The 13145-nt window shown below is 38.5% G+C and overlaps 1 protein-coding gene across 1 annotated transcript in view; it reads left to right on the forward strand.

The window, feature by feature from the left end:
* LOC149285071 (paired box protein Pax-5) overlaps positions 1-13145 on the forward strand; it is a 94788-nt gene that overhangs the window by 44144 nt on the left and 37499 nt on the right. The window contains exon 6 of the mRNA XM_089495827.1: positions 524-699. Within this exon, the coding sequence (XP_089351953.1) occupies positions 524-699 (176 nt within the window). The remainder of the gene's footprint in view (positions 1-523; positions 700-13145) is intronic.

Raw genomic sequence — 13145 nt, forward strand, 5'->3', positions numbered from 1 at the left:
CATGATTTGTGTTAAACAATGCTCACATATAGACGAGGCTCTCAGCAAACGTTGGCCGCCATGAAATGTGTAGCACTAACGTTTTTCTCCCTGTTGGAGTCCACTAATGTAATCTGGAGGCTTTTGAGGAAGTCACATCTCACCTGTAGGCCCAGACTTGCCATCTGACTAAACAGGCAAATGCATGATGTGGTAACAGTCCAGATGCTGTAAATAATTTTAGTAGGTGTCAATTATTATTATTTATTGTTTTATATTACGCCATCATATTCCATAGCACTGCACATAGCACATAACAAGTAGTATATAACATAACAATTAGACTTATAAACCAACAGGTAAGGAGGGCCCTGCTCAAACGAGCTTAATGTTCTATGTATTGAGGTAAAGCAAAATGACTTACATGTATATGTATATATTGGATTTTGTTTCTTTTCACAGACTCGTACATATTCCCAGCCATTAGGATGAACAATGCCACTTTACATCTGATAATTTTTGTATGTCTTTTTGATTTAAAAAGGTATTCAAGAGTCCCCTATACCAAATGGCCACTCGCTTCCAGGACGAGACTTCTTGAGGAAACAGATGCGCGGAGACCTCTTTACTCAACAACAACTGGAAGTGTTGGATCGAGTATTTGAGAGGCAGCATTACACAGACATCTTTACAACGACTGAACCTATCAAACCTGAACAGGTATCACTCCAGTTTTATTTTGGATTACGTGCATCTTAGCATATGTTCTAGAATGGGTTCAATTAGTCTCTGTAGCATGAAACAATTAACTTATCAAAATTGTCGTGTCTTACTGAATTCTTCACCCTGTCATGGGCCAATTTTCCAATACGAGAGTCCGAACTAGCTGTAGAAATAGAACAGTCAACAAGTGTAAAACTGACTAAACTACTGAGGACTAAATACCGTATTTGCTCGATTATAAGACGACCCTGATTATAAGACGACCCCCCAAAATCTGAATATTAATTTATGAAAAAAAAGAAAAAGCCTGAATATAAGACGACCCTATAGGAAAAAAGTTTTACCAGTAAATGTTAATTCATGTAAACTATGTGAACAATTTTTATTTAATAAAAGCTATGATTGAGAAAAATATTTTGTTTTTATTTCCTTTTTTTTCAACCTGCCCCCCCAGTTATGCACATCTGCCCCCTGGCTTGCCACTCTGCCCCAGAAATGCCTTATACCCCCTATATGCCACTGTGCCCCATGATATGCCTTTTGACCCCCTATGTGCCACTTTAGGGGGTTAAAAGGCATATTATGGGGCAGAGTGGCATATAGGGAGGTATAAGGCATTTCAGGAAGCAGAGTGGCGTATAGAGGACTAAAAGGCATTTCTGGAGGCAGAGTGGCAATAGGGGGGTTAAAAGGCATTTCACAGAGCACTCTGCTTCCAGAAATGCCTTATGCCCCCCATTTAACACTCCCCCCCCTCCCTCCTCCAAACTTACCGGAGCTTCTGAGTCCCCAGTGTGTAGTCCGGAACTCTGATCTCTGACAGCCGGCGAAGGTCTGCACGATGGACGCAGACAACCCCCGCTGCTAACCCCACCTCCTCCCGGCTGCAGCGTAAGTTGTCTATGCGAATCGCGTAGAGCTCTACATGCTGCCCGGACTAAGCACCGGGAACTCAGAAGTACCGGTAATTGGGGGGGAGGGGAGAGACAGGAGGATCCAGGTCCCCTGCATCGCTGCGGGGGATCTGGATCTTAGTCTCATAGTCAGACCTAGTTGAGGTCTGATTATAAGATGACCCCGATTATAAGACGAGGGGTATTTTTCAGAGCATTTGCTCTGGAAAAAACCTCGTCTTATGATCGAGCAAATACGGTAATAGCAAATGAAATTGCCAAATACAAAATATTCTTTATCGCCAGAATCAGAAAGGTGTTGTCCACTGTGTGACATTTGTGTTTTTGGATTAGTATCATGTGTTTTAATCAGAAGAGGGCTCTGAAAAGAGGGAAGCAGTGGGGCAAGTGCCTTCTGGATTTAATGCAGCATGTCCATGATGGTTGGATCATTTATGTGTCTTTTTTAATGGGATTTCTATGTAAATCTGTATTATACATGAGTGGATAGTGCAAACAGACTGTACTGTCTCCCAAATGAGTTTTGGGTTTGGCTGGCTCACGTGACTGGACTTGTCTGACGGGGTGTATGTTGCCAGTCATGCCTTGTGTTTAGATAGCTAAATAATATGTCATTAGGATATATAGGCATGTTGATGTTATATTTATAAGATGACATTTTTTAATGATTTTTTTGACCAGGGTATTTTTTTCCGTATTACACAAAAAAATTTTTGGTCATCTGCATATGCTTTTTGTTTTGTTGAATCACTCTTCTGAGACTGGTGTTGTTTCTCACAATTTAGCTGCTGGTGGACATAGTACCTTTAAGACAATCCACATTTGTAAAACAATGGGAATTTGTAAATATTTCACGGCAGCCCAAATGAAAATGATTGCAGCTTCTTTCTGAGTTTGGGATATATTGGTTGTATTTTGCGTATTTCAAGCACCATCTCCAATAACTAAAACAATTCTGTTTCATAAGTGTAAGTATTTTCATAAAATAAGTATTTTTCCGAGTTAATTATTCAGCCCAAAGTGTACTTTATACATCAAACTGACTCAGATCATAAACTGACTCAGATCATACTTGGTACATGTGGTATGGACAATGTCCACACTGCCATCGGATTATAAGAGCTCAACCTTTTCTGAACCACATAAGCAACCACTTTGGACACCACTTTGGGCATCAATCAGGACCTTTTCCAATTCCCACTTTTCTGAACTAGTTATAAGCTTGCAAAGATGATCAGCTCATGAATAGATCATAGAGCATTGGTTCTACACACCAGCTTACTACGACTATATATATATATATATATATATATATATATATATATATATATTTGGATGTCGTGGGCATATTAGTCATCTGGTACTCTTCCCACTGCAGGTTATATCCCGTTCTCTTCTTTCTGGCGGAATCATGCTGCTGTCAGCTTGCTGCTTTGCTTAGTTATCAAACTGCATGAGGCTGCCCTTGTTCACCTCTGTCTGAATCTGTACATGCGTGAGGTGGGAATAGCTAGCAGGTCAGGTTCAATTTCTAAACTGCTCTTGTCATGATGACTGTACGATTTCAAGAATGTTTTTCTTCCTCTCTATTAATCATATATCTTGTTAATGAAGCAATTATTTCTATTTCTACAGTTTTGTCTGAACTTGATCTCTTTAATATCCTTCATAGTGTAGGTGTATAAAAAAAACCTGAAAAAACCCCCAAATGTGGATTCAGTTAGAAGCAAAATATTTTATATTTATGAAGAGAAAACATTCAGGGAAAACAAAAGCATGTCTGTTATGAATAACCTGAGAACTGTGCAAGTTTAAACCCGTTTCCCTAGGTATCTGGGTCACCAGAGATAGGGTCTCCAGAACTGCATACAGTAGTCTAGGTGAGGCTTGACCAGATATCTACTAGTGCCTCTCACTATACAACCCAGCACCCTGCATTCTTTATTGCATTGTCTGCATTAAGTCATCAAAAAGAATTACTCCTAAATCCCTCTCTTCTTATTTACTTAAGTAAAGACTCAGCAGGTCTACCCTATTGCAGACCTTTGTATCATCTTCAAAAATACATACCTTAAAATGAAGACCTTCCACTAAGCAAACATTGTTCCATTGGTGTAATTTGTACCATCGGATCTGGAATAAAAAGGGAAAACAAAAAAAAAAAACATAAAAAAAAAAATGAAGACCTTCTGTAATATCACTAATAAAAATATTAAGTCCGGTTCCAATACTAATACCTAAGATACCCCACTAGAACCAAGTCCTTCCTCTGAATATACACCATTAACTACAACTACTTAGTTGTAGAGTGACAACTACTGTCACTCAACCATTGCCTTATCCATTCAACTATTTTGACATCCAAGTACGAAAAAGACTAATTTATAAGATTCCTGTGGGAGACAGTGTCAAATACGTTACTGAAATCTAGATACCTTATATCAACAGCTCCTACCTGGTCTATTATCTTAGTTTTCATTAATATTTTTTTTATAATTATCTTAGTTACCCAGTCAAAATAAAAATAAATTTGGCGGGATCTCCCTCTAGTTTCTGATGATGCAAACCATTTAATTTCAGATATTGAACAATCCTATCTTTTAGGATGGTATCCAATAATTTGCCAACTTCTGGTGCAAGACCTCTACTTTTTTTTTGTGAAGTGGTACTACAGTTGCCAACCTTCAGAATTACTCCTGCAAATAGTGACTGGTTAAATAAGTGTAAGTGACACTTTAGGTGTATCTCATGGGTTTGTCTATTTTAGCTTGGAGAGCTCAAGCAGAATTTCTTCCTCTGTAAACAACCCTGTTTTACATGTCACCCTATTTCTCTTTGGAAACTGGAGTTCCTCAGCTTCATCTTTCTCTGAATGTATTTCTTTATTTAGGCAGTTGGCTAGATCTTTATCGTCATTGATATAATTCCCCACATTTATCTTTAGTTTATGCTTTATGTTTTCTTATCTCACTTATATATCTAAAAAAGGTTTTTGCTAACTTGGTAATTTTCTCGTCTGTGTGTTTTTTGGCGCATCTAATAATGTGCTTTGTTCCCATTTTCCTCATTTTAAGTATGTTTATAGTTCCCCAAAACTTGCTTCTTTTCCTTCAGTATACTTGCCACATCTGCGGAGTACCAAAGTTGTTTTCTTTTTCTTTTAGTCTTACTAACAAGTTGCAGTGTTCTGATGCCTTTAGCAGAGCATCTCTTAAATAGGTCCATTTCTCCTGGATCCCATGTAAAGATGTACAGACCATCAAAGACATCACCTACCAGTCTCACTATTTTAGAAAAATCCACCTTCCTAAAATCAAAAACCTTGGCTTTAGTGTGGTTCAATGCAACCTCTCTCCTTATATTAAACCACACTGATTGAATATCACTGAAGCCCAAACACTCTCCTAAAGTGACATTTGAAATTAGGTCTCTTGACTAATTCCAGCACAGCCTCTTTTGGCCTCATGTTGGCTCCTCTACCAACTGCTTTAGACACAGTCCCTGCAATGAATTTAGGATGTCTATGGTCCTGGCTGACCCCGCTGTTTGTTTTTTTTCTAATAAGGGAGGTTAAAGTCCCCCATATCGATAACCTCACCTTTCATTGACATCTTAGTCATTTGAAGTATCAGGTGGCTGAGCCCCTCTGCGTGTTCAGGTTACCCAAACTGTTTCTAGGTTTTTCTTATTACTGAGTTTAAGATTAACCTTCAAGCTATGTTTACATAAAGGGCAACGCCTTCTGCCATCTCAGTCCTTTCTTTATAAATGTTTATGCATGCGTAGTGCTGGAGTAAGGGATTTGTGGGCCTTTGAATGCACTTTAGAAAATAAAGGTGGGAGGGCCACAATACAATGGGCAGGGGCTAGCTGCACTTGTAGAGCATAAGGTGATGGCTTACTAAGCCTTAGCATCTCCCTGCTCCATAGTACAACAGGCAACAACTATGAACTTTTGTAACTGCTATTGGACTGATGGGACAATTTTTATGAACCCCTTTATACATTTTGATGCAAAAACACATGAATTATAATTTAACACTCAGACATCATATGCATTAAAGTGCCGGTGAGAATTGATGTGTACCTTTAACAAAGTGACTAAGATACAAGGGTATGAACGTAAACCTGCTAAATGTAGGAATATAAATTTCATAGGTTTTTTTAAATCCAAAGTTGAGAAGCACACCTACAATAGAATTTGATATATATACCGTATTTGCTCGATTATAAGACGAGGTTTTTTTCAGAGCAAATGCTCTGAAAAATACCCCTCGTCTTCTAATCGGGGTCGTCTTCTAATCAGACCTCAAATAGAGTCTGATTAGGAGACTAAGATCCAGATCCCCCGCACCGCTGCAGGGGACCTGGATCCTCCTGTCTCACCCCCCCCCCCCATCATACACACTTACCGGTGCTTCCTGCTGTATTGCCGGGGCAGCGGGTTGACGTCTACGCGATCCGCGTAGACAACGTCCGCTGCAGCCGGAAGGAGGTGTGGCTAGCAGCGGGGGTTGTCTGCGTCCGTCGCGTAGACCTTCCCCGACTGTCAGAGATCTCTGATCTCTGACAGCCGGGGAAAGTATACGCGACGGACGCATACAAACCCCCGCTGCCAACTCCACCTCCTTCCGGCTGCAGCAGAAGGCGACGTCAACCCGCTGCCCCGGCTGGAAGCACCGGTAAGAGAGGGCTGAGAGGGGAGAGAGGGGAGAGAGGAGAGAGGAGAGGAGAGGGGAGGGGAGGGGAGGGGGGGGAGAGAGTGTGTGTGTGTGTGTTAGTTAAATGGGGGCATAGGGCATTTCTGGAGTGGCGTTAAGGGGGCATTTAATAGAGCACTCTGCCTCCTGAAATGCCTTATACCTCCCTATATGCCACTCTGCCCCATAATATGCCTTTTAACCCCCTAAATGCCAGAGTGGCATATAGGGGTATAAGGCATTTCTGGAGGCAGAGTGCTCTATACAATGCCTTTTAACTCCCTTAATGCCACTCTGCCTCCTGAAATGCCTTATACCTCCCTATATGCCACTCTGCCCCATAATATGCATTTTAACCCCCTAAATGCCAGAATGGGATATAGGGGTATAAGGCATTTCTGGAGGCAGAGTGGCATATAGGGGGTCAAAAGGCATACCATGGGGCACAGTGGCATATAGAGGGTTAAAAGGCATATCATGGGCCACAGTGCCATATTGGTGTGGCAAGCCTGGGGGCAGATGTGCGTAACTGGGGGACAGGCTGGAAAATACAAGAAATAAAAACAAAAAAAATATTTTTCTCAATCATAGCTTTTATTAAAAAAAATAGTTTACATGAATTAACATTTACTGGTAAAACTTTTTTCCTTTAGGGTCGTCTTATATTCAGGCTTTTTCTTTTTTCCTAAGTTAATATTCAGATTTTGGGGGGTCGTCTTATAATCAGGGTCGTCTTATAATCGAGCAAATACGGTATATATATATCTATATATATATATATCTATATATATATATATAGATATATATAGATATATATATATATATATATGGAATTTAAGCAAACCTGCCATAGCCATATGAACATTTTGAAAATTGGTTCTAAAGAGTAATAATACTTGCTAAATCCGAATGGAAGTCCAAACAATGTGTGTGGCATTGACTAGAATTTATGTTGCTCGATATATGACCCAAGCTCAAAACCTCAGGTCCTGAACATTCTATTCCAAGAATTTACCATTGACCGTAAGACTTTATCAAGCTGCTTACATTTATCAAACAATTTTAGCTTACAACCTATTCAATATATGTCCTATTGATGGTGTATTGATTCTTGTATGTCAGACATAAAGTATAAAACATTCTAAGCCAGGGGTTTCTAACAGCAGGTCAGCTCTCTTGCTACTGCTGAGTAGCTCTTAATTCACTGCCACACTCCATGTCAACAGGAGGGGGTAGTGTATGTATCTATTCTAGCACAACTAATTTAGAAAGCAATACAGTTAAAAATCAACCAAGACATAATACAGTAATTGAAAAAAAAACATTCAACATATCTCTTTAAACACCCTAATTTTTATTGTTTCAATACATAGCACATTACTCTAAGAAAACTCTTATTAAGTGTTAGGTCAAAGACCGATAGTCAAAGTTATGAAAACTTGGAGAGTAGCAAGAAAGAGGCTGAATAGAATTTTAGCTCTTTGCCCTATATTATTATTATTATTATTATTTACATAACGCCAACAATGTATGCAACCCTTCTTATAATGCATATATTCAAGGGGAATGACAAAACTAGAATTGACAGACTAAGACAAACTTATAAGTAAAGTCCCTATGAAATGTACCCATGAGAAGAAAACACAATGTGTTTTTTAGGGCTGCAACAAACGATTATTTTTATAATCGATTATTTGGCCGATTTTCTTAATTGATTTAATTGATTTAATTTAAAAAATACATGTAAATGTTTAATTTATTTTAAATAATTTAATAAACAAACATGGTGTTAAAAACAAACAGCAGAATAAAAAACTTTGAGAAAAATGCATTTCTTGTTTTTATTTCCCAACCTGCCCCCCCCAGTTATGCTTATTTGAGCCCAGGCTTGCCACACTGCCTCCCAGATATGCCACATACCTCCCGATATGCCACATACCCCCAGATATGCCACTCCGCCCTGCCCACATATGCCTTATATACCATATATGCCTTATACCCCTGATATGCCACTGTGTCCACTGATATGCCCTATACCCCAGTATGCCTTATACCCCCAGATATGCCTTATATACCGTATATGCCTTATATGCCCTGATATGCCTTATACCCCCCCAGATATGCCTTATAGCCCCCATATGCATAGTGCCCTCTGATATGCCTTTTATTCCAGATAAGCAACTCGGACCTCCGAAATATGCCTTATACCCCTTATATGTCACTTTGCCCCTCTGATATGCCTTATAACCCCCAATATGCCACTCTGCCCCAGATATGCCTTATAACCCCAGATATGCCCCTCTGCCCCCCCAAATATGCCACTGTGCCCCCTTATATGCCGTATAACCCCCTGATATGCCACTGTGCCCCCCTGATATGCCACATACCCCCTATATACCACTGTGCCCTTGATATGCCCCCCCAGACTTACCCAGCAGGCTCCAGACTCCTTGGTGTCTAGTATGGGCATCTGCGCGATGCGTGTAGACAACCTCTGCTTCTGGTCGGCACTTTCGCTGGAGCTTCTATGACTGAGCACCGGAAAGTCATGTGATGCCGGTGCTCCATCATAGAACCCCCAGTGGAAGTGGAAGTGGTATACATGGGGGTGATATTTGCCTAATTTTGCAAGTTTTAGATGAGGGCATGCAAGATTTCATTCATTACCCCATGGTCCAAATGTGTTTATCCTGTTTTGTTTCCATGTGAGTATTAATGCTTTATGTGGCTTTATATAGGTTTTTGTGGCTGCTATCTTGTGCCACATTATGTGTTAAGAAAGCATTGCGAGAAATCGCAAAATGCGATGTTCAAAATATACTTCTGAATAACTTAAAAACATAAAATTTTACTATAAAAACAGTAACAGAACTGATGATTTTCAGTGCTAGACTCCGTTTATATTTTACCTCTAATGTGGCAGTCCAATCCATTACTTAATTTAAAGCCATTCAACATATATAAATCATCATCTCACCTATTACATACATACACTGGTTTTGGAAGCTAGCTCTTGTAGCAGTTCTTGACAACCTGATTTCTGTAACTACAACACACCACTTTTCCCCTTGCAATTGAAAACAAGAGAATCCTTCCCGATTTACTCTCAGCAGACTATTAAGAAACACTGGCTATTAATTTGGCTTTTGAGTTTTCACTAAAGCCCATAAAAGCGCGCAGTTGTCAAATGGAGTTCATTTTAATTTCCTTTCAATCACAGTAAATTATTCTTGTGATAAATCAGCTGGGGCAGCCTCCTGGCTGTAATAGAAACCCTAATTCCTGGCTAATTATCCAGGCCTTTGCTGCCAACAGATCAATACTACTACAAAATAGAAAGGGCTCTAGGTCTTTCACCAGATAGACAAAGAAACAAGACAGTTGGGAAAATTGTGTCATCAATGTGACCTTCTACTAAGTTCAAAGGTCAACAGGGGTTAAACAGCACAATTTATTTTCTTAAAGGAACATGTCCACATTAAGATGCTGGATTTCTGTAGCAAAGTGTTATTTTCAATGATTAAGGCACGGTCTTCAGATGTATTGTCAGTTGTTCATTATGCATGTATCTAAGTGGTTTGCCTATGGGGATTTCGAAATTCTGGTCTTAACATAGACTAGCTTTGTTCATTTATCATGGACGTTTACCCTTGACCTCATGCCCATTGCCATACCTGATTGATCACACTAGTTTTTAAAAGCTGATGTTCTGTATCACAGCAATATACCTTCAAATGCTTTCTATAGACTGTTAGTGCAACTTGGCATTATCTAAAAGGCATGCACTGAATTAAATCAAGTAACTTCTGTTAAAGAACGGGCTACAGCATGTAGAATTCATAGACGGCTGTTCAGAAATGATTGATTTGGTCACATTTGTAGCGCCATCCAACGTTCCTGTTATTATGTCGCAATTTGTTTTGCATACTATGTTTTTGGTGAAGCAGGGCAGAGCAGAGCTGTAAACAACAAAACAGGTGCACAGGACATACAAAAAAATGATGTCACGATGCTTTGCTTAAACGGGGATATACTGGGGAAAATGTTTTATAGTTTTTCTTTTATTATTGCATTTGTGCCTTTACATAATATGATGACAGTTTGCATTACATTGGGTGTTTATGAATATCTTTACCTTCTGTATCCTGAAAAAAAAATTAGACTACAATAGGTAAAATGTTTAGAAAGTCATCTAATTATTTATTGGTTTTCAGTAGCGGATTCTTACTTAGCACTTAACTGAAATAAAAATAGAAAGATAGGTCAGTATTTTTTGTATCCAGTGACTGCTCAAAGGTGATAGATGGCTAACACTCATATAATCTGGAACAAAAGTCTTTTGCCTTAAGACCTCATTTGTAATCATGGATCTCTGTTTATGTCATAAGATGGACTGTTTGACCAGCTAATGTGTTATAGCCCATCTAATGGCTTTCAAATATTATTGACAGTAGGTCAAATGAATCTGTGCTGAATTTGACCTGCAATGAGTTTCAGACCTTCACCGTGATCCCCCTATTAAGCACCACTCTATGGTCTTATTCACTGTTTCGGCAACCGCAAAGTGAGCGATGCATTGATTTAGAATGTTCACATTGAGCATCCCTCTAGTATTCAAAGAGTTACACACTGTACTATTAAATACAAGAATAAACACACTAATAAATAGCTAAAAGCTGATATACTTCTAATGTAAGATGTTCCAAATCAGAAATATACCATAATAATGTATGTATCTATATTGTTGTTTTTCTATGAAAGAAATTTGATTTGTTAAGCTCTATTTAGAACTGCATACAGTTCTAATAAAGGTTGTAAATTAAATATTAATGGTGTGTAGTGAAGGTTTTTCATTTGTGTTCTGCATTTCACGTAAAATTAATAAATGGAGAAAAATAATGAGCAATTAGATACCTTAGATCAGAAAATACACGGACGGGAACATTGAAAGAGCTTCAATAGCAAAATTGACTTGCCTCCTGCAGCTTTTTAACTGTAAAGAGACAAATAGATAAATAAATCTATACGAGAGTAAGGGTAAACAGGCTTGCTGACATGCTTAATGAATTGAACTTGGAATGCAGATAACTAGATATAATGCCAGGGTTTTACGTCAACTGGATTAGAGCCCTGAACTATTTTATTTTTTAAAAGAGAAGAGAACATTCAAACACTGAATATATATATATATATATATATATATATATATATATATGAATCAGTATAAGTAAGATCAGTACAAGGTCTCCAGCTTTCCAGGTGGACTATGTCCAGACCTGGGAACTTTCCGTGTCCATTGGAGGTCCGAGGAGAGAGTAGTGGGCAGGTTCTGGTGTAAACTGGTAAAACTGGAGTAATTACCATAGCAACCAATGGAATGTTTTCTGCTAGTTGCTTTACTTTTGCCACTTTTTTTACTAGAATTACAGTTTGCAGGAATTGTTGTTTTCTGGCATTGTTGGTAGATTGCAGATTTTTAAAACACACCAATATGTAGGGTATGTGCTGCATCTTACTCTGAAAAATCCTAAAATAGTTCATAGGCCACAACTTGGAGGAAATCACATTCTTGTTATTAAACTACAACTCCCCTAAATGTCTTCCAGCTCTTGCGTGTTGATGGAGGTATCTATGGGACTTGTAATCCAATTTGATTTAGCAGTCTACACCAGACTGCACCCTGTCCAAAATCAGAGGTCATTAATGTCTCCTTTAGATGCTAGATTACATGTTATACTGCTCTTTCCTTTTTTAATTAAGTACAGCCACTCTGAGAATAATTTTGGAGATACCTTTTGGAATTACATTGGGCAGTGGTATGTGTGATAGAAGGTAATTATCCCCAAGTTAGGTTTGTCCTTGAAGACAATAATCCTTCCAGACTTGGATTTAAACGGAACAAGACAATACTCTATATACTACAATGTCAGCCAAGCTGTTATTATGCTGGCTATTTAGAATATGAATAGGTGAAAAACGCGTGCCTTTCACATTTAGCAGGTTATGGGATCTTTTTTGTTTAATTGTAAGATGTAACCAGGGACTGATTAGGGTTTGAGCCTTTACATCAAAAATGGGCAAACTAGATGGGGCGAATGGTTCTTATCTGCCATCAAGTTCTATGTTTACATACAAGGACATACCTACAAGGAGCATCAGCACCCACATTTATAGTTTTTATTTTTTTATTTATTTCTTTAGAAATCCTAGACCTTCTGTTATATTATATATTCTTCTCCTTCTTCTCCTTTTTCTTCTTCTGTTCTCACTGTAATCTTCTCTGCATGCATAAAGGAATTTAGGGATCCCTCCTTTGGGGTCAGTGCTGACAGCAGGAAGGGAACGCCCAAACAGAAATCCGGTTCAATACAAGCACTGTTGCATTATATTTATTCAGTGACGCATTTAAGCAATGCAGAGCACCACCCTATGGCCAGCCCTCTACGTACATAAAGAAAACACGTATTTTTTTTTTATTTTGAAAGTTATATGTCCCATTCAGCTTTTATACTCAAAGATGACCCACTCTAGAAGAGGCTTTAAATGACAATTATCATTAAAATGTTTCCTAAGTAATACCACTTTTGTATTGTGCAAAATAGAAAGACATTTCAAATATGAATTCTTTCCGTTGGGCTTAATGCTGCTGTTATAATGTATCTATGGAGAGCCTTTGACGAATACTAAAACAAACAGATGAATAGAACTACTACATGAACTTAGTTCATGGGGAGATTTATCGAACTAGGAGTCATTAATTCTTTATTGGAGCGATAACTTCCTTATTACACTATAGAAATTCCATTTTATCATGAAAAATGCTGTCCAA

Source organism: Sceloporus occidentalis, unplaced genomic scaffold (genome assembly GCF_023333645.1).
Source record: "Sceloporus occidentalis isolate IW3139 unplaced genomic scaffold, rSceOcc1.0.p SCAF_85, whole genome shotgun sequence".
NCBI lineage: Eukaryota > Metazoa > Chordata > Lepidosauria > Squamata > Phrynosomatidae > Sceloporus > Sceloporus occidentalis.